Genomic DNA, 19,109 nt, shown 5'->3' with positions numbered 1-19,109 from the left:
TGGGGGAGCGTGCGGCCGCAGCCAGCCGAGCCACGCCGCGGGGGGAGCGAGGGGAGCGGGCAGCCCCCGGCCCCCCCGGCCCCGCCGCCGCCCCCGCCCCGCTCCCGCCCGGCACCGCCCCCGGCCCCGGCCCCGGCCCCGGTGGGACGCGCCCGGGCAGGTGCGGGCAGCCGGGGCGACCCTATAAATAGGGGCGGGAGCCACCGGCTGGGCACGGCGGGCTGCGGTGGGCTCGGCTCGGCTCGGCTCGATGGAGATCTGGAGCAGCCCCGCCGCCTACGACGAGCTGAACGGGAACGCGGAGCGGGGCGGCGGCGCCGACCCCATCGCCCGGGAGCTGGAGGAAGGTGAGGGCGGCCCGGTCCGGTCCTCCCGGGTCCGGTCCTCCCGGGTCCGGTCCTGCCCCGGGGAGCGCGGCTGCGGCGGGGCCGGGGTGCGCGGAGTGGGGCTGGGGCTGCTCCGGCGGGGGCCGGGGTCTCTCCCCCCGGGTGGGTGCTGTCCCCATTCCCACCCGTGTGTTTCCCCCTCCCCGCTGCGGGGTGGGCAGCCCCGGCCCCCCACTCGCAATGCTCCGTCCCGGTCCCTTGGGGGTCCCCTGGGTCACCCTGGCACCCTGGGGTGTGCCCACCCCGGTGGTGGCACGGAGCAGGCGGAGGGAGGGGGTGAGGGGCCCCGGCCAGGTCTGCATGCGCCCATCGGGTTGGGGGTCCCCGCATCGCACTGCTCCCCGCATCGCGCCGGATCGGGCCCACGGATGGGGTGGCTGTGTACGTGTTTGCCAGCACTGCAACCCCCAGCGTCTCGCAGGGCCTGCCGCTCGCTCAAACTGTAACGATGCTCATGCTCTAATTATTTCCAATTAAGGGCTCGGTGGCCGGATGAGGTGCAGTTGGGGACCCCTGCGGGGAGCAGGCCCTGCTGGGGCGCGGGGAGGGGGCACGAGGCTGGGGCTGGCCCCTCTCCCTGCGGACGTGCCCGCTGCGGGACGTGGCCCACTGGGGTGTGGGGTCAGCACCCGGGGCGGTGGGGACGGGATGGGGGGTGGCAGTTTGGGGGCATTGCCATGACAACGCGTGCACCATTACACAACCCCAGCTGGGGCGGCGTAATGGGATTTGCGTGGCTGAGCCTCTCCCGTTAACCCACTTTGGCTGGGGAGCGCGGCCATGGCTGGGGGCACAGGCTGAGGCCCCGAGTGCAGCCAGCGCTGCTCTGCCAGGGGAAACTGAGGCACGCGCCCTCGGGGCACTCGAACATCAGAAGGGAGCGTGAGGAGCGGCTGCGTGGTGCGGGCAGGGCCCGGGGCTTCGTGCTCGCTGCCGGCTCCCTCCCACCGCACAGCTCCAGCGCTGCCATCTGGGTGCGTGCCCGGCGCTGTCTGGCAGCTTCTGCGGGTGCAGTTGGCAGGATCGGTGCCCGGGGGACGGACGTCCCTGTCCTCGCGCCACCTCTCCCTGCCAGAGACCCAGATAGCGGCGCAGAGGAGGCAGGGCTTTAGCTGGGGCCCAGCCCGATGCGGTTAGTGCTGCATGGCGTTGGCGTGGCAGGCAGCTGCCTGTTACTGAGGCAACCTGCCTGCAGCTGCCTTTGCCCCTGTTGCTCAGAGCGTGGCTCGCTGCAGCTGGAGGGGCGGCGGGGTGGGTGCGGGGTGCAGCATCCTGAGAGGATGGGCTTGGCTTTGCCTCAGCCAGCATCTTCGGGGAGAAACTAGGGCAAGGCTGGCTTCCTGGGGGGAGATCTAGGGGAGGGGGCTGTGGACAGATTGGAGGGGACGCTGCCTGCAAGCCTGGCTCTGCATGGTGCCACCCACCTCTATTTATACTGGAGCTCCAGCCTGCTTTTTGCTGGAGATGTCACCTCCGATCCTGTCTCTGCTGCCCGCCTTTCCCCAGTCCTCCTTCCCATCTGTGCATCCTGCGGCGGGGCTGGCACCATGGCCGGGCTGGGGTGGTGGGTGCGGCGAGGGGAGCTCAGCGTCTTCCCTGCTGCCCCAAGATGCGGGCAGGTTTGGGGGGTGAGGCGGGAGCGCCCCATTTCCCGTGGTGCTGTCATGGCTGTGAGCGTCCCTGCCTGCTGCTGCCCTGCACCATGGCCTGGTGCTGCCAAGCAGAGAAAAGGTCCTTTTTGGTGACCAGACTGGAGCAGCTTTGTGCCGCCTGCAGCAGCCACCTCCCATTCCCTCTGCCGTGCATCCCCGAGGGCAGCGAATGCCGATGGGAAGCTGGGGCAGGGGACGGTGCTGAGCACCCGGGCTGGTGCTCCCACAGCGCGGGGGTTCACCCTCTGCCCTTCTCCCCCAAGTCCTGTGCGCTGAGCGGGTGGTCAGGATCACGAAGACCTACCATGACATCGATGCCGTCACCAACCTGCTGGATGAGGTACGCTGGTGCCTGCCCTGCACACGGGCTTGGGCTGGTCCCCGTGGGACCCCAGGGATGCTGGGGAAGAGCGGGCAGAGCAGGGGACGGGCCCCGGCTGATGCGGACCTGCCCCTTGCAGAAGGAGCGAGACCTGGAGCTGGCAGCACGCATTGGGCAGTCCCTGCTGAAGCAGAACCGGAGCCTGACAGAGCGCAACGAGCTCCTGGAGGAGCAGCTGGAGTTGGCCAAAGAGGAGGTAACAGCCCCTGGGTGCAGGGTCCTGGCCTCGGCCCCCCGCGTGTCCAGCCTGGGGGCAGTCAGCGGCCGTGGTCCCCTCGGCCGTGCCCCGATGCCCCTTCTGCTCCCAGATTGCGCAGCTGCGCCATGAGGTCTCCATGCGGGAAGACCTGCTCCACTTCTACACCACCACGACGGAGGAGAGCGAGCCCACCTCTGCCACCTCCACGCCGTGAGTTGGGGGTCCCTGTCCTGGGGCAGGACTGCTCCTGGGAGGCTGGGCAGAGGCGTTGGGCTGCAGCCATCGCCCTCTCTGGGGTAGCGCTGGGGCTGGTGCTCCCTTCCTTATCGCTCTCTACAACTCCCTGAAAGGAGGTTGTAGTGAGGTGGGTGTTGGTCTCTTCTCCCAAGTAGTTAGTGATAGGACGAGAGGGAATGGGCTCAAGCTGCGCCAGGGGAGGTTTAGGTTGGAAATTAGGAAAAATTTCTTTACAGGAAGGGTGGTCAAGCATTGGAACAGGCTGCCCAGAGAGGTGGTGGAGTCCCCATCCCTGGAAGTGTTCAAAAAATGGGCGGATGTGGCACTTCGGGACATGGTTTAGTCTAGTCTACCCTTGATTGGCTTAGAGTAGACTTGGTAGTGTAGGTTAATGGTTGGACTGGATGATCTTAAAGGTCTTTTCCAACCTAAACGATTCTATGATTCCCTCACACGGCTTCCAAGGGTCCAGCCCTACGGAGCTGGGTCGCTGTAGACGACTGCCTGGGATCTGGGGGGAGTGGGCAGGGGGCTGGGCGGGCAGCCCCATCCTGCCCACACTGCGGGTGCTCAGCACCCTCCCTGCCATCCCCAGGCTGCGCCGGCAAGAGTCCTCGTTGTCCCTGCAGCAGTACTTCCAGTACGACACCTTGCAGCAGAAACTCAAGTGCCTGGAGGAGGAGAACCAGAAGCTTCGCATGGAGGTGAGCAGAGCCGGCTGGCGGGACGCTGCTCTCTGAGCCTGCCTCTGCCCCGCTCGCTGCCGGGGGACCCGAGCCGGCCCCCGGGAAGGCTGCAGGTCCTGCCCGTTGCACTCAGCCCCTCCGACCCTCTCCCCCAGGCCACCAACATCGCAACGGAGACCTGTCAGTATGAGGACCAGGAGCAGCAGCTGATGATCGACTGCGTGGAGCAGTTCTGTACGTGGGGCTGGGCTCACGGGGGGGCAGCTCCTCTCCGGGCTTGGGTTGGGGGGCTGCAGGCACTGCCCAGCATCGCTGCATGGGCTGGGGGGCCGTACCCTGGCAGTGACGGACCCTGGGCCCTCCCCAGCCGAAGCAAGCCGGCAGGTCGTTTACCTCTCGGAAGAGCTGGCCCGCAAGGCGGAGGACACGGCACGGCAGCAGGAGGAGATCAGCCAGCTCCTGGCGCAGGTCGTGGACCTGCAGCAGAAGTGCCGCACGGTGAGCAGCCCTGCCCGGGCCGGGGGGTGCTGGGGGGGGTGTGGGGCACAGCTCCCTGACTGCCCGCTCCTACCCGCAGTACGGCTCGGAGGTGGAGGAGCTCCAGCAGCACCTGGCCGTGGCGAAGGAGGTGCAGCAGCAGCTCCGGACAGAGGTGAGCCCGGGGAGGGCCCGCCCGTGGGTCCCCTGGCCGGTGGGGTGTCCCACCCTGCTGCCTCGGCATTAGCGGCCAGGCCTGTGGCAGGGATGGGGTCCCGGGGTGTCCCACCCTGCTGCCACTGGGGCCGTGCCTGAGCCGTGCCCATGCCCGCAGCTGCGGGACCTGCAGGAGAAGTACGCCGAGTGCGGCGGGATGCTGCAGGAAGCCCAGGAGGAGGTCAAGAGCCTGCGCAGCCGCAGCCTGCCCAACAGCACCGTCAGCCGCTACGGCGCGCCCAGCCTCCTGCCCGTGGTGAGCGGGGGGCGCGGGCAGGGCTGGGCGGCAGGAGGGGCGGGGGCTCTGCTCTCCCCTCTACTGACACTGGGTCCTCCGTGTCTCCAGGACTCGCTGGCAGCTGAGATCAAGGGGACGATGAGGAAGGGGACAGACAGCTCCTCCTTGGACTACAAGTGAGTGCTGGCATCAGTGGCTGGTGCTGGGCCAGGAGCAGGGGGCTCCCTGGGGGCTGGCCTGAGGGTCCATCCCTGCCCGCTTTCTGCCCGCAGGAGCTATCTGCGCGTCTTTGAGACGGTGAAAGCGGTGAAGCAGGCGGCCAAAGCCAAGTCTCGCTCTGAGTCTCCCCACAACGTGCCGGGCTCCAAGCAGTTGTCAGCCACCCCCTCCGGGGGGGCCAGCACCCCCTGCACCAGCTGCTCCGGCTTGGAGGGCACCCAGTGAGTGCCGCAGCGGGGGCTTGGGCTGGGTGGGACAGAGCCACTGCCCCTGCGGAGGAGCTGGGGCGAGGTTGGCGAGGTGTCCATCACGCCGGAGCATCGATCGATGCCGCAAGCCTGGGGCAGGGGAAGGGTAGGCGCAGCCGGAGCCCGCTGCTGGCTGGGGTCTAGCACGGCGTGGGGGGGTGCAGTGTGGGACCATGGCCCTGAGCACCCTAACGCTGTGCCTGCTGGCAGGGGCGAGGGGGCTGGAGAGGAGCCCCGGGCAGCCCCGGGCCGGCAGGACCTGGAGGCGGCGGTGCAGCGGCTGTCGGCACGGCAGCAGAGCCATGCCTCGGAGGAGCGCTCCTTCTTCGAGGCGGAGCGGGAGCACAAGCTGTGGCGGCTGAGGGATGGGGAGAGCTCCAGTGGCTTCCTCACCCCCAACGAGAGCATCATCTCCACCGGGACCAACTACTCAGGGGGCTCGGAGTTCACTGCCGGCTCTGGCTTCTCCCTCGGCTCCCTCACCTACCTGCCCGACAAGCTGCAGATTGTGAAGCCCCTGGAAGGTGAGGGGTGGAGGTGGCTTCCCAGTGTGCAGCGCTGGAGGTGCCGGGAGGGTCCCGTGTCACCAGCTGAGCCCCCCTGGCTGTGTCCCCCTCCCAGGCTCTGTGACGCTCCAACACTGGCAGCAGCTGGCACGGCCCAACCTGGGCGGGATCCTGGTGCCCCGTCCCGGGGTGCTCACCAAAGACTTCAGGCAGCTGGACATCGACCTGGAGGAGGTCTACAACCTCAATGACCTGGAGGAGGACGATGTGGATGCCAGCTCCTTCCAGCTGCTCCCTACATCAACACCCGCCAAAGCCAAGGAGCGCCCCAGGGGTGAGCGCGGGGCGAGGGGGCAGAGGGGACGCGGCCCCCGGGACATCCCTGTCCTCCTGCCCAGGCTGCCCCTCGCCCTGCCCCGTGCTCTCCCCTCTTGCGCTGGTGGTCTGTCCCTGCCACCCGTCCGTCCCCATGGGGATGCTCCGTCTGCAGCTGCACGAGGGCTGTTGTGCAGCCACCCTGCCGGGGCGAGCCCTTGCCGTCACGCCGGCATGCAGCCGCTGCAGCCTGGGCGTGTGGAAGAGACAGGTCAGGGAGAAACGTCGGCTCCTGTTCCCACTTGTGCTCGCAGCCCCCTCCTCTGAGCAAGCGCTGGACCCCAATGCTGCTGGAGCTGTGCCCCATGCATGCACCTTTCTGCTGGCGGTGGCAGCTCACAGCCCAGCTTTGGCTCTCCCCTCTGCCCGGAGCCCTGCTCCCTGCCTCTGCCTGTGTTGTGCCCCCCTCCCCATTAACCTGGTGTCTCCTGTCCCTTCCAGTGTTCCTCTCTGTTAACAACCTCCCCCAGACCCTGTCTACCTTCACCATCACCACCTGCCACATCCTCCACCCCACCACTGAGATCACCACGGTGACACCCAGGTAAGGCGCGTGGCCCCCCCACCGCCTGCACTGCCACCCCAGCCCCTCTGCCCCCCCTAAGCCTCTCCTCACCCCATGCCTGGCTCCGTGCAGCTTGAAGCAGCGGGATGGGGGCCGCCTGCAGCCCCTTGATGCTGAGTGATGTCTGGCACTTGAAATGTCCCTGAATCTGGCTGCTTGAGCGGCTGCCTGCCCAGGGCTGTGTGTCCCCCGCCCGCGGGCTGTGAGCAGCCCCCCCTCCGGCCTCTGTGCTGCAGCACCTTGCTGGGAAGAGCAGCTTTCCTCAGGGTGGATGAGGCTGGGCTCACCCTGGGGAGCCGCTCCCTGGGGGCAAGAGCAGCGTTTGCTCCCGGTGCCAAGGGGCAGTCACCTTCGCTGGGAGCGGACATGGATTTCCTCCTCCCTGGACTTCTGCATAAACCAGGACCTTTGCCCAGGCTGGGCTGGAGGAGGCGGGCGCTGGGCTGGGGCCGCAACCTGCCCGCCCCTTAAGTAATGAGCGCTGTCGCTTAGCGCTAATGAGCCCCTCCAAGGCTCCTTGGGGCTTGGTGTGAGCTGGAGTTCACTCGGCGCCGTTAGACAAAACCCTGCATGTTTGGAAAATGCTCGTGGAGTAGCGACCGTGTCCCATCCCCTCCTGGCTGCCTGGGAGCTGTGGGGGGCATGGCTGTGTAGTGCCATGACCTTTGGGGTGCTTGGGCAGTGCTGCATTCATGGGGGTCTCCCACAGCCTGAGGCTCATGAATGAGCATGTAGGATGGAGGAAAGGCGGCCCTTGCTGTGCCCGGGGGACCCCCTGGCCCCTGCAGCAGCATCCCCCGGGACAGGGTCCTTTGCTGATCCCCAACTCTGCTCTCTCTTCCCCTCCAGTCTGTATAACGCCGTCATGCCTTCTTGTGGGCCCCTTGAGGGGCTGAGCCTTGGCAGCCCCTCGCTGGAGCCGTCGTCCCCTGTGCTGGCGCCTGGCCCCGGACCCCCGAGCACCCACGTGGGACTTGTCGAGCTCTTGCTGGTGCGGGGCATCTCTGCCTCGGTGCCAGGGACCGGGTCAAGGTGGGCCCCCCCGCTGCTCTCCCAGGACCCCCAGCATGTTGACACCCAGCCCTTGCCCATGGGCGGGGGGCAGGATGGACCCTCACCTAGGAGCAGCATCTTCAGCTTGAACCTGGTGGAGAAGCTGCAGCGCCTGGGGCTGGACAAGGTGGTGGCCAGAGGGGAGATGTCCTATGCCCGGGGAGAGCGCAGGGCAGCCCGGGGCGCGCTGACTTGACGGCACTGCAGAGCCCGCGAGCTCAGGACAAGACACGTCCTCCATCCTCTTCATCGTCCGTCCATGGGGAAATGGAGATGGGACAGGCTTTCAGCCTCAGCTCCTGGTGATGGCCCGGCAGCGCTCTCGGCACCGGCTCGCGGGAGCTTTGCCCTGGCTGCTGGGACACAACCCTGCGGTGCCACGTAGCCCCGGCGCGATGGTCCCCTGACCCCACGTTATGCTGCGGCGGGGGTCTGGTGTGCAGGGAGCTGCATGGGGCGATGCTCAGGGCTCGGGGAGCAGCCAGCTCTGGGCAGGGGGTGTGGGCTGACTCTGGCCCTCGCTGGGGGGGTACGGACCCTTCCAGGAGCCGGTTGCTGGCAATAAGAACCATTCCTGCTTCTGCTGAGCCTGTCTGAGGAGCAAGGGGCAGCTCGGCCCTTCGGGGCTGTCTGGGCTGCTGCAGCGAGGGGCAATGCTCAGGCTGGGCTCGGGTGGTCCCAGGGGGGACCCACATGTGCCGGGATGAGACCTCCTGCCGTGGGCTGGGCCCCTGGCCAGCACCTGGGCTGACTTTTGAAGAGAATGGTGGTTTTAAATTTCCTGGCCACAGAATAGCAGTAGCAGCAGCACCCCCGGCTCAGGGGACGCCTGCAGCGGGTGTTTCTCGGGGCGTAGCTCTTGCTCCCGCCAGCTGCGTCCCTTGCCCCAGGCTGTGCCCTGTCCCCTGTCAAATAAATGTGGAGTCACGAAGCAGCTCATGTGTGCTGTGTCTGCCGCTGCGCGCCGTCAGGTCTCTGCCCTGCGCTTCCTGGGGAGGCTGGGGACAAATCCCACCAACCAGCCCTCCTCCACCCCAGCTCTTCCCAGCAAAGACATGAGCAGCAGCAGCTGTAGTGCGAAAGCTTTATTGCAGGCAGAGACGTGCACCGAGCGAGCTGATGCTCTGCACAGCATGGCCAGCGCAGTGGCTACGCAGCATCAGCCAAGTCCTCAGCGCTGCGGCGGCCAAAGTCCATCCAGTCGGGGTAGTAGTGGTCGTGCAGGGCCTCCATCCCCTCGTCCCCGTGCACGTAGCCCTTGCGCTCGCTCAGGTCTGCCGGGGGCAAGGGCAGCAGGTTAGAGCTACCCCGGGCTGGGGGCCCGGCTGTGCCTTACAGGCCGCCCCCCGAGCGCTGCCCACCCTGCACCTCCTGGTACCTGTGAAGATGTGGGGCAGGAACCGGGAGATGAGGTGCTTCTGCTCCTGGGACAGGGACTCGGGCCAGTCCCGCCGGACCAGGCTGGCGGGGAGCTGGTGGGAGTCCCCCGCAGCACCCGGCGCCTCTACCGCGGGCCGGCACAGGCAGGCAGTCGCCACGATGGCGAGGACGAGGCCGATGCACACCTTCGCCTTCATGGCTGCAGAGAGACTGAGCGGGGAAGGGGAGCGGAGGGGCTGTGGACCCCGAACTGGGGGCACACGCTAAGCCTGCGGTGAGGGGTGACCCATACGGGGAGCAGGGTGCTTTTCCCCAGAGCACGGCCAGTTCCCAAGTCCCCTCTGTCCCTCCCAGAGAGTCCCCAAGTCCCCTCCATCCCTCCTGGCTGGTCCCCAGGTCTTCTCCATCCCTCTCTCCCAGCTGGTCCCCAAAAATCATAGATGGGACTCATAAGAATCACTGAGTCCACTCCCCTGCTCCTCGCAGGGCTACCCAAGACTAAACCCTATGCCTAAGGGCGTCATCCAGATGCTCCATGAACTCTGACGAGCAGGGAGCTCTTCCCCAGGGCATGGCTGGTCCCCAAGTCCCCTCTGTCCCTCCCAGCTGGTCCCCAAGTCCTCTCCATCCCTCTCTCCCAGTCGGTCCCCAAGTCCCCTCTGTCCCTCCCCAGCAGGTCCCCAAGTCCCCTCCATCCCTCCCCGCTGGTCCCAAGTCCTCTCCATCCCTCTCTCCCAGTCGGTCCCCCAAGTCCCCTCCATCCCTCCCAGTCGGTCCCCAAGTCCCCTCCATCCCTCCCTGCTGGTCCCCAAGTCCTCTTCATCCCTCTCTCCCAGTCGGTCCCCAAGTCCCTCCGTCCATCCCCGCTGGTCCCCAAGTCCTCTCCATCCCTCTCTCCCAGTCGGTCCCCAAGTCCTCTCCATCCCTCTCTCCCAGTCGGTCCCCAAGTCCCCTCCGTCCCTCCCCGCTGGTCCCCAAGTCCTCTCCATCCCTCTCTCCCAGTCGGTCCCCAGGTCCCCTCCGGCCGGTCCCCCCAGCCCCGCCGGGACTCACCTGCTGGCTCCGGGGCTCTGCGGGGCAGCTCGGTCCAGGCCAGCCCGGCTCGGCCCCGCTTTTAAAGGCGCTGCCGCCGCTGCCCCACCCCGGGGCAGGCCCACGGGCGCCCGTGTGTGCACAGACACAGACACGGGGGGGGGGGGAGTGTGTCTGTGTGTTTACATTTTTTTTTTTTTTTTAAAGGCACACCCCGTTCAGGGCATCGCGCACACACCACCCGAAACTGCAACTGCTCGGCCCAGAGGCCCTGCACAGCGGGCAGCTCCGCTGAGCGGATGGGTGCCCCTTCCCACTCACCTGCTCTCTCGGGCGCGTTCTCTCCCCTCAGGCGCGACCCTCGGTTTCCCTGAAGCAGAGTCTTGGACACGACGCACGCCAGGCGGCTTTATCGAGTGGTACGGCCGAAAATGGCAGCTCGGGCTGGGTGCCTCCGGAGAGGGACCCTGAACAAAGAAATCCCGGGATAATTATACCCTTGCCAGTTAAGTTCTCCTCCCCTCACGCGATGCTTCGGTCCAATAGCAATATTTGGGTCTGGGGTCTCCTTGGACTTTTTTGCATCCTTTGTCTCCAGGCAGGATATTCCTCCTCTTATCGTGATGGCCGCAACTTCTGCTGACGGTTGTGGCTACCTGCTCTTCCTGGTTTGCCCCGGTTTTGGGCCTTCTTTCGTGGGGCCAAGCAGGAGAGCAGCACGCTGTGGAGGTGAAGGTTCCCAGGTTGCAGCCCAAGGCTTTAACAGGCCCGGCTGTTGACTGCGTCACTCTGAGCCAGGCAGTGCCTTCTGCAATGTATATAACTAGCTAAAAGGGACAGACATAGGTGCAGACGTATGTATCGGTGTAGATCTAGACAGAGCTATAAAGCTAGAGTTAGCGGGGGGGTGTCTGTGGCACTTGGCCCCCTGCGGCCAGTTTGTCTCTGTTACACAGACATTCACGCATAGGTAGGTGACTATACATAGCTATAGGTACACATACAGCGAGAGTGCGCACATCAGCTGTATATGTGTAGGTAAGCTCATTTGCAAGGAGACTGTATGGAGCAACTGGCCACAGCACTCTGTGTGTGCACACCTGCAATTTATAGCTCACTTTCTAACTAGATGCATGATTCAATGCATACACAGCTTATACATACATGCATCATGTACAGCTACATCTAGCTATAAATGAAGGGAGGTATAGCTACAGATACAAAGCTATAGATATAGCTGATAGCTATATATAGTGATGTGCATGCACAGCTATACATATATATATAGAGAGAGAGTGTGTGTGTGTATGTATGGATGGAGGACATATGGGACAACTGGCCAGGATTAGCTGCATGCATACAAAAAATGTACATCCATGTATCTATGTCGTCACATGCCACACACAGACAAGCCATACACATACTGAAAGCTAACTATATAGTTAGGTAATTACATACAGCTATACCTGCATGCTCATGCTGGTGTGGTCTCTGCACGTACAAATGCACACATGATGACATAGCTAGGTTCATACAGACTAGATTTAGCTGTAGCTGTAACTGGAGACACATGTATCTTGTTACATAAAAACCACACAGGTATCACTAGCTATAAATACATGTATCTATACGTATATACAAGTATATAAAACTATGAGGGCAGCAAAGCTGGGGAAGGGTCTGGAGCACAGGGCTGGTGGGGAGCGGCTGAGGGAGCTGGGGGTGTTCAGCCTGGAGAAGAGGAGGCTGAGGGGAGACCTGATCGCTCTGCAGCTCCTGGCAGGAGGGGGCAGGGAGCGGGATCGGTCTCTTCTCCCAAGGAACAAGCGATAGGACGAGAGGAAATGGGCTCAAGCTGTGTCAGGGGAGGTTTAGGTTGGATATTGGGAGAAATTTCTTCATGGAAAGAGCGGTCAAGCGTTGGAACAGGCTGCCCAGAGAGGTGGGGGAGTCCCCAGCCCTGGAGGGGTTAAAAAACCGCGTAGAGGTGGCACTTTGGGACATGGTTTAGTGGGCATGGGGGTGTTGGGTTGATGTTGGACTGATGATCTTAGAGGTCCCTTCCAACCTTAATGGTTCCTAGTTTTTACTTTCATTATAAATGAGCCAGCCACCAAGCCAGGAAATTATGACTCTGCCCTTAACTGGTTTAGTGGTGGACTTGGTAGTCTTAGGTTAATGGTTGGACTGGATGATCTTAAAGGTCTTTTCCAACCTAAACAATTTTATGATTCTATGTATATACAAGTATATAAAAATAAAGCTGTGGCCATTGATAGAGAGAGCTGTGGGGGGGTGTGCACGCATATGCCTACGTGCCTCTATGTCTGTATGGATGGAGGAGAAGCTATGGGGCGTTGGTCCCAGCAGTATATATGTGTAGCTATAAACACGTCTGTCTGGCTCCCTACATACATACTGGCCTAGGCAGGTATACATACACACACTGGGCACTTGGACCTGAGAGTATAATGTGCTATAGTACATGCACACACACTCTCTCTCTCCTATGTTATATTATATATGTATTATTATCTTTTGTAATAGACTATGCATGCAGACAAATTATATGCTACTTCTTCATGTATTATATAATAAACAGCAAGTATACAGTATAACACATAACATTCTATACAATATAAAGTGCAGGTAATATACATAATGTACATAATTGTAACAGATAATACAGTGTATTTTGTGCATCTATCTGAACACGTACATATATTCATACCTATGGCTACAGCTCTAGAGCTACAGATATAGACACACGTGCAGGCACCTATGTTTATATGGATGCAGAACATATGGGGCACCTTGCCCTTCTCTGTGTGTGTGTGTGTACACACCTGTGGCTCTCTGCGTATATAATGTATGGAGACTATATGGGGCAATTTGCCCCAGTGGCATGTATGTATGTGTGTGTGTACACATATATGTGTGTCTGTGTACATATTGATGTACACACACATATATGCGTGCCTATATCTGTATGTATATATGTATACATATACATATTGAGACAGCTACATAAGCTATACTATGTCTATTATACATGCTATGTCTATATATATGTATATACATATATATGTTTGTCTATATATAGCTCTGTGTGTGTATGCACACCCCTCTACATACCTAAATCTATGTGTGTATATGTACACATGTAGCTATAGGTATAAAGGCATGCATATGTGCATGTGTGTATAGGCACACATGTTGGTACTGAGTGACAATACATATGTAGCTACATGTATATGTGTATATCTAGATACATATATATCTCCATCCACTTAAACATACATGTGTGTCTATGTACATATCTATATGTATACTTATGCAGATATACATATTGAGATGGCTACATAAGCTTACTATAGCTGATATACATATGTGTACATACACATATATGTGTCTACATATATAGCCATGTGTATACATACATGTAGCTATAGGTATAAAGACATACGTGTGTGTATAGGCACATACGTTGCTAGTGATTGACAATCCATGGGGCCATAGTCCCTGTCAGCACACGCATGTGCCATTGCTGTCACCGCGCGTGCGGTGACCCCTGTGCACGGGGGCCGAGGGGCAGCTCCGGCTGCTGGGTTGGGGGGGCTCACGGGGTGGCTGGGGGTGCCCTGGCCGGGGAGCACCGGCCGCGTGCTGCCTGCCATGCCCAGCCCCGCGGTGCGGCTCCGGGTGCCGCTGCCACGCTCGCCCTGCCGCAGGCTGGTGACATCTTTGCCCCCGGTTACAAACCCGCTGGCGCCAGGGCCCCCCCCGCCACCATCACGGGGGTCCCCAGGGTGCTGTGCCTGCGGCTGCCTGGGCTCCGTGGAGCATAAACCTGGGACCGGCGTGGCAGTGGGAGCTGGGCGCTTTGCCAGGGCCTTTTCTGCGGCTCTGTATCTCTGCCCGCACCCCAAAAAGCTTTGGGGCATCACGGTGGGGGTGGGCACTGCTCGCTGCCTCTGTGCGCGGTGACGGACCCCGGAGCTCTGGCTGGGGACACACGATGCCGAGCACGGCCTGCCCCAGCGTCCCCCCCAGTAAATCCTCTCTGCCGCCTCTCGTCTTTTCTTTCAACATCGATAGTTCCTCTTGCCAGTATTTACCCTCATCTCGTTGTATTTGTAGAGAACATTTGTCTCACTCCTTCAATAAAACACGCGTGAGTGACATGCCACGGATCGGGTGCACGTCGCCGTCTGCCCGTGCCCCCGGCGCTCGCTGCGTTTGCAAAGAACGATATCGGTGCTCCTCAAACAACCCCAAAACAAATGGGCTTTGAATGGGCAGGAAGGCAGCAGCCGAGCAATCGATTGCTCGCGCTACAGGGCGGTGTTTTTACAAGGAACAAACAAATTGTTTTGCAATTTCTGGCTTTTAATGGCTCAATCTGGGCCAAATGAGCCGTCAGGGTGACGGGGACTCAGCAGCCATTTCCTCCAGCGCGACGGGCTCAGCAGCCCCTTGACGCAGGTTGGCAGCTTGACCCGTGGGCGCTCAGGCTGGCCCCTTCTCCCAGCCCTGGCTGCACCACGACGGGACGCACCTAGGAAAGCCCGAGCACGCAGCATCCCTCGCCTCTGCCCAGCCGGCTCCGGCTCTCCTGGCCCAGCCTGGGCCGCGCTGGCAGGGGAACGCCGGGCCAAGGCAGTGCCTCCCTCTTGCGTCTGAACAGCTGCGAGCAGCCTGGCAAACCCCAGCAGGGAGAAAGCCCGGCTCGATGCACTCGGAAAGGCCCCTGTGCAGGCAGGGGAAGTTAAATTTTTAGAGTAGAAGCAGACCGGAGATTGCGCTGCGTCGGGCTGCGGGCACGTACACGCACCCCAGCGTGCCAGCCTCAACGCTGCCTGCACCGGGTCTCCAAGGTGCAGGCAGGGCTCGAGGTCACCTGCCTCCCCAGCGCGCTCGTAGGTGCTTTGCATAATTGCGGCAATTTGGTTTCCGAGCGCAAAGTCTCCCAGGAGAGTAAATGGCAGCGAAGTGAACCAAGCGCTCCACCACAGCGTGCGGAAAAGGGGTGGAAAGTCAGGATCCTTGCAGGCGGCGAGCGAACAAACAAGGCTCTGTTCTTAGAAAGCTGCCAGAAGCGCAAGCGGCTGCCCAGGCAGCTCCCTGCGTTTCCGCTGCTGCATGGGGTGCGAGCGAGCCTCCCCAAAGCACCCCGGCCCTCGCAGTGGGCAGGCTCACGTCTGCAGCTGCAGCATCACCCGCCGCAGGCTGGACGGGGCCAGGGGCACCCAGGAGGGAAACTCACAGACTTTCTGCGCTTTCTTAGGGATCTGAGCACGTTTCATGGTGCTGTTCCGCAGGCGGCAGCTGCCAGCCCCCACAACGGGAGCTGCCCTAAGAGGGCACGTTCCACCCGAGGTGACTTTGTTCTCACTCCTTGGGGGGCTCAGGGAGGAAAAGGCCCCTCAGCCCCCGCCCAGCCTGCGGCAGGGTGACACAGGCCCCCCCGTCCTCCCCGCTGCAGTTTGTCGCTGCCAGAAGCAGAAGTGCTGACCGCCCCGGCCGGGCTGACAGGAACCCCGCACGCATGAGATCTGGTGCGAGGGTTAACGAACTCCAGCCCAGGAAGGGAATGACTCAACACCCACTCCCTCGCGGGCTCTTTACCTCAACCCGAGGTCAGGGAGCAGAAGGAGCAGCACTGAGTGCTCCGTCTTCCCCTTTTGCCATTCCCGCAGTGGGTCACACGGGGAAAACGCGCCCCAGGACCCCACAGAATTCCTGGGGGCTGCACATCCCACCCCAGCGCTGCTCCCACCAAGCTCCCACTCTGACAGTACCCGAAGCACTGAGCCAGCGTCACTGCGTAAGGAAAGCAACTGAATGCGCCAAGCAAATGCTTTTGAAAACCGTTTTTATTTAAATAAGACTTTAAATACATTACATAAAACATTAAGAATGAAACCAAAAATCTATTACTTCACAGGGCATTAGGCAGCAGCTGCTAGTGACACATACGCTCTGCGGCTCTATCTACAATGATACTCCTTACATTAGTCCAAAATTGATCCCTTGTCAGAAGTTTAACCCAAGGTTAACGGTTCCTTCGAGTACGCTAGCCCGGTACCTTGGGGCTTGTAGGGTACCGGCACCTGCCAGGCCTGAACTGCAGACATCCAGCCTTGAAGTCATTCTTCAGTTACTCCTCTTGTTCAAAGTCAAGCTTCCCCAAATCCCTCTGCCACCAGGAGCCAACACTGCCTGGAGGGAAGGCGCTATCTCCCTGTGCCATGGCACGGCTCGCACTCAGTGCCTCGCTCCGTGTAGGACTGCGGGAGGCACCGCGAGAATTACCGTCCATCGGAATGGAAGAGCAGCTGGACTGAGGAGCGATCCGGACAGTCTCTGGACTGACAGGCCGAGTCCCTTGGCTTAACTTGGAACATCTGGTTACTTTTAGCTTCAGGCTGGACCATGCCGAACGCCCGATTTACCTCTGTTAAATGAGGGACAGCAAGACGAGATAGCATGGGCTCTTGTCAGTTTATTACATCACTGAATTACACTAGTCCAGACTGAACAGTGGACCCAAGATCATTACATTACACAAACCGGCTGGTTTTAAACTTATGACAAGGGACAGATGGGAATTTCATGGCAAGGAAATCTTCTTGCATAAAGCTTCAGTGACCCACAGGCACTTAAAACCCATGGACTTTCAGCTGGTCGTCTTTAGCCAGTCCAATCTGCAAGAAAGAAAAGGCCACTTTACAGCACGCCGAGGCAGACAGGCCTCTGCGCACGTCCGTGCGCACGTCCAGGCGCTGTAGAACTGTTGAATCTCTGCTCCCCCCTGAAGGAGGGAATGAAGATTAGACTGCAGCTGCAAAAACCCGCTGGAAAGCATCTGCCTCAAGCAAGAATTTCAAAAGGAACAGAAAGAGCCTCCTCCGTCAGCCTGCTCTTTCAATACTAACAAAGGTAGAACCTGCATGGTTATTACAATACTTGTGTTTAGCTTAAAATTTAGCTAGCGCGCGCAGCAGACCAAAGCCACCCTACCTCTACGAGGAACTGGCATATGTTCTTGCGCTGGTCACCTTGCAACTGAATCACTTCTCCATATTCAGGGTGTTCAATTACAGTACCATTGCAGGCAAATTTCTACAAGAAAAAGCGAGGCCTCCTTAGGAGGATACCGATGGCCGACGCCACCCGCGGCCCCGCCACCCGCGCAGGCGAGGGGCAGCCCCGGGCCCCGCCGCAGCACCCACCTTTTTGAAGGCCTTCACCAGTTTCTTTTTATCGTAATCATCCGCGATGCCCTGGACTGTGGTGAGGGTCTTCCTGCCGTTCCGCTGCTGGATCCTTATATGGATGTAGTCCTCAGTGCCGGCAGGGAGCAGGTCATCACCCTTACTTGCATCAGCAAAGGGGTCTGCGGAGAGCGCCCGTCAGACCCCGGCCCGCCGCGCTCCCCATTGGCCAGCCCGCCCGCCCGTCACGAACAAGACCCGCCCACCCCCCCACCCCCCCGCGGCTGACGCAACCGGCCCCGGGAATAGCAACTGCGCCACGGGGCGGGGCCGCCCCAGGGCGGGGCCGCCAGGCCGCTCCCCCGGCCCGGCCCGGCCCGGCCCCGCCGCCCCACAAAGGGCCTCACCGAAGGGTTGGAGGTTCTGGATAGCGGACATACGATACGCTTCCCTTCCCTCGGCGGAGGCGGCGGCGGCGGAGGCGGCGGGGCGGCGGCGGCGCGAGCGGCTCTCGGCGGAGGATGCTCTCGCGGCGGCGGCTGGAGACGCTGTCAGGGGGGCGGGACTGGCGCCGCCCGCTTATATACCGCCTCCGTGTGACGCCAGCACGCACGGGAAACGAGGGCGGCGATTGGCCGCCGAGCGGGGGCGTCACGCCGCACGGCCGAACGCGGCCGCGCCCCGGCTGGCGCCAGAGGCGCCGGCGCATGCGCGGTCGAGGCCCCGGCGGGGGGGGACCCGGCCTCGCGCGCGGCGGCGCATGCGCAGTGCGGCGGGCGCCTGGCGGGGCCTGGGCCGGGCCGGGCCGTGCTCGGGCGCCGGGGCCCCCTCGGGGCTGCCCCGCCCCGGCCCCGCCGCCCCCGCCTCCCCCCGCCGGCCTCACCCGCGGCTTCGGCCGCCCGTGGCGGCCCGCTGGGCCCTGCTGTGCGGCGGGCTGGCCGGGCTGCGGGGCCGGGGGAGCGGCGGCCTGGCGTGGGGCCCGGTACCCGGCGTGTGTGACCAGGCCCGGTGCGGGGCGGGATCGGGGCCTGAGGGGGGAGACACGGCCCGTGGGTGCAGCATCCCCGAGGTGGGACAGGACCCCCTGTGCGGTGCCCGGGCTCCCTCCCTGCCCGGCTCCGTCCCCCCACGTCGTCCTGCGGCAGCGGTGCCCGGCTGCAGCACCCGCCGGGTGGACGTGGGAGCGGGAGCCGGCAGCAGCAAGATGCGGCTTGGTTGCCCACGTCCCCGCAGCCCTTGCGTCCGCATGGTGCAACGGCCAAAAGCTGCTGGGAGGCTGAACGGTGGCGGCACCGACGCCCACGGGGCTCCCGCGGGTGCACGAGGCGTTTGCTCTCCAGCCCATGGTGTGTGGAGAGCGCCTGGGTTTCTGCCAGTCGGGCAGTTTTATCTCCCGATGGTCGAAAGACGCAGTAATCCCCCGCACTGCCGGCCCGGGGGTGACGCTGCCGCGTCCCAGTTACCTTGTGTGGGCCCTCGCAGCCCGGGTTTGGCCTCAAGCCCAGCATGGGCCGATTTACCCACCCTGTGCTCCTCAGATGCACCTCTACGGGTGCTTTGTGGATGACTTCTCTATGAGCTCCAGCCCGAGAAAGACTCAGTCTTGCCCCGGAGAGCTTGCATGTGGATCTGTGCCTGTCACTTGGCTATCACCACGATGACAGCCACATTTCAAGCAAGTACAGCGCCATATGCACGTAGAAATCGGGCTTCTGTACTCGTTTTCTAAGGCTGCTTGGCAGGGAGATGCTCTGAGGACACCAGGGTGCTGCAGAACACGATGTTCCTGAGCGAGGGCCTGCGGGCTCTTTGATGCCAAGGGGAAATGCTCAAGGTATCATCTGAATCTGCCTGAAAAGGAAGCTTTTTTGCCTCTTTAAACATGTGAAACAAGTCCCCTTGCACTTACTGTATTTCAAGTCAGACAGTCAGACCTTGGCAAAGTTAAGTCCTCCTTGCAGGGTGAACTCAGTTCCTCTTTTCTGTCTGTCCCGAATGGCCGGTGCAGCGTGGCCAGTGTTGGCTCATCGCCTCCCCTGTG

General features: G+C 61.9%; 3 protein-coding genes across 3 annotated transcripts; 1 reads left to right on the top strand and 2 right to left on the bottom strand.

Annotated features, from left to right (window-relative positions):
* Window positions 1–250: 250 nt before the first annotated feature.
* HAP1 (huntingtin associated protein 1) lies at window positions 251–7,635 on the top strand. The gene is made up of 15 exons (XM_075722661.1): window positions 251–347; window positions 2,302–2,378; window positions 2,500–2,616; window positions 2,729–2,829; window positions 3,452–3,560; window positions 3,698–3,776; window positions 3,910–4,040; window positions 4,120–4,194; window positions 4,354–4,491; window positions 4,582–4,649; window positions 4,746–4,913; window positions 5,151–5,464; window positions 5,562–5,780; window positions 6,263–6,365; window positions 7,236–7,635. Exons 1-15 carry the CDS (start codon window positions 251–253, stop codon window positions 7,633–7,635), a joined length of 2,196 nt encoding a protein of 731 aa, XP_075578776.1.
* A 953-nt stretch (window positions 7,636–8,588) lies between these two features.
* LOC104029464 (gastrin/cholecystokinin-like peptide) lies at window positions 8,589–9,022 on the bottom strand. The gene is made up of 2 exons (XM_009480811.2): window positions 8,818–9,022; window positions 8,589–8,713 (listed from the first exon to the last, which is right to left on the bottom strand). Exons 1-2 carry the CDS (start codon window positions 9,014–9,016, stop codon window positions 8,589–8,591), a joined length of 324 nt encoding a protein of 107 aa, XP_009479086.1. The 5' UTR covers window positions 9,017–9,022.
* Window positions 9,023–16,336: 7,314 nt separating this feature from the next.
* On the bottom strand, window positions 16,337–17,560 carry LOC104035276 (eukaryotic translation initiation factor 1). The gene is made up of 4 exons (XM_075722778.1): window positions 17,476–17,560; window positions 17,087–17,250; window positions 16,875–16,976; window positions 16,337–16,558 (listed from the first exon to the last, which is right to left on the bottom strand). The coding sequence occupies exons 1-4, from the start codon at window positions 17,504–17,506 to the stop codon at window positions 16,514–16,516; spliced, it is 342 nt and encodes a 113-aa protein (XP_075578893.1). The 5' UTR covers window positions 17,507–17,560; the 3' UTR covers window positions 16,337–16,513.
* Window positions 17,561–19,109: the final 1,549 nt, after the last annotated feature.

The sequence above is a fragment of the Pelecanus crispus genome, chromosome 18 (assembly GCF_030463565.1).
Source record: "Pelecanus crispus isolate bPelCri1 chromosome 18, bPelCri1.pri, whole genome shotgun sequence".
NCBI lineage: Eukaryota > Metazoa > Chordata > Aves > Pelecaniformes > Pelecanidae > Pelecanus > Pelecanus crispus.
The sequence above is the reverse complement of the archived record's forward strand: the minus strand, read 5'-3'. Positions and strand labels throughout refer to the sequence as shown.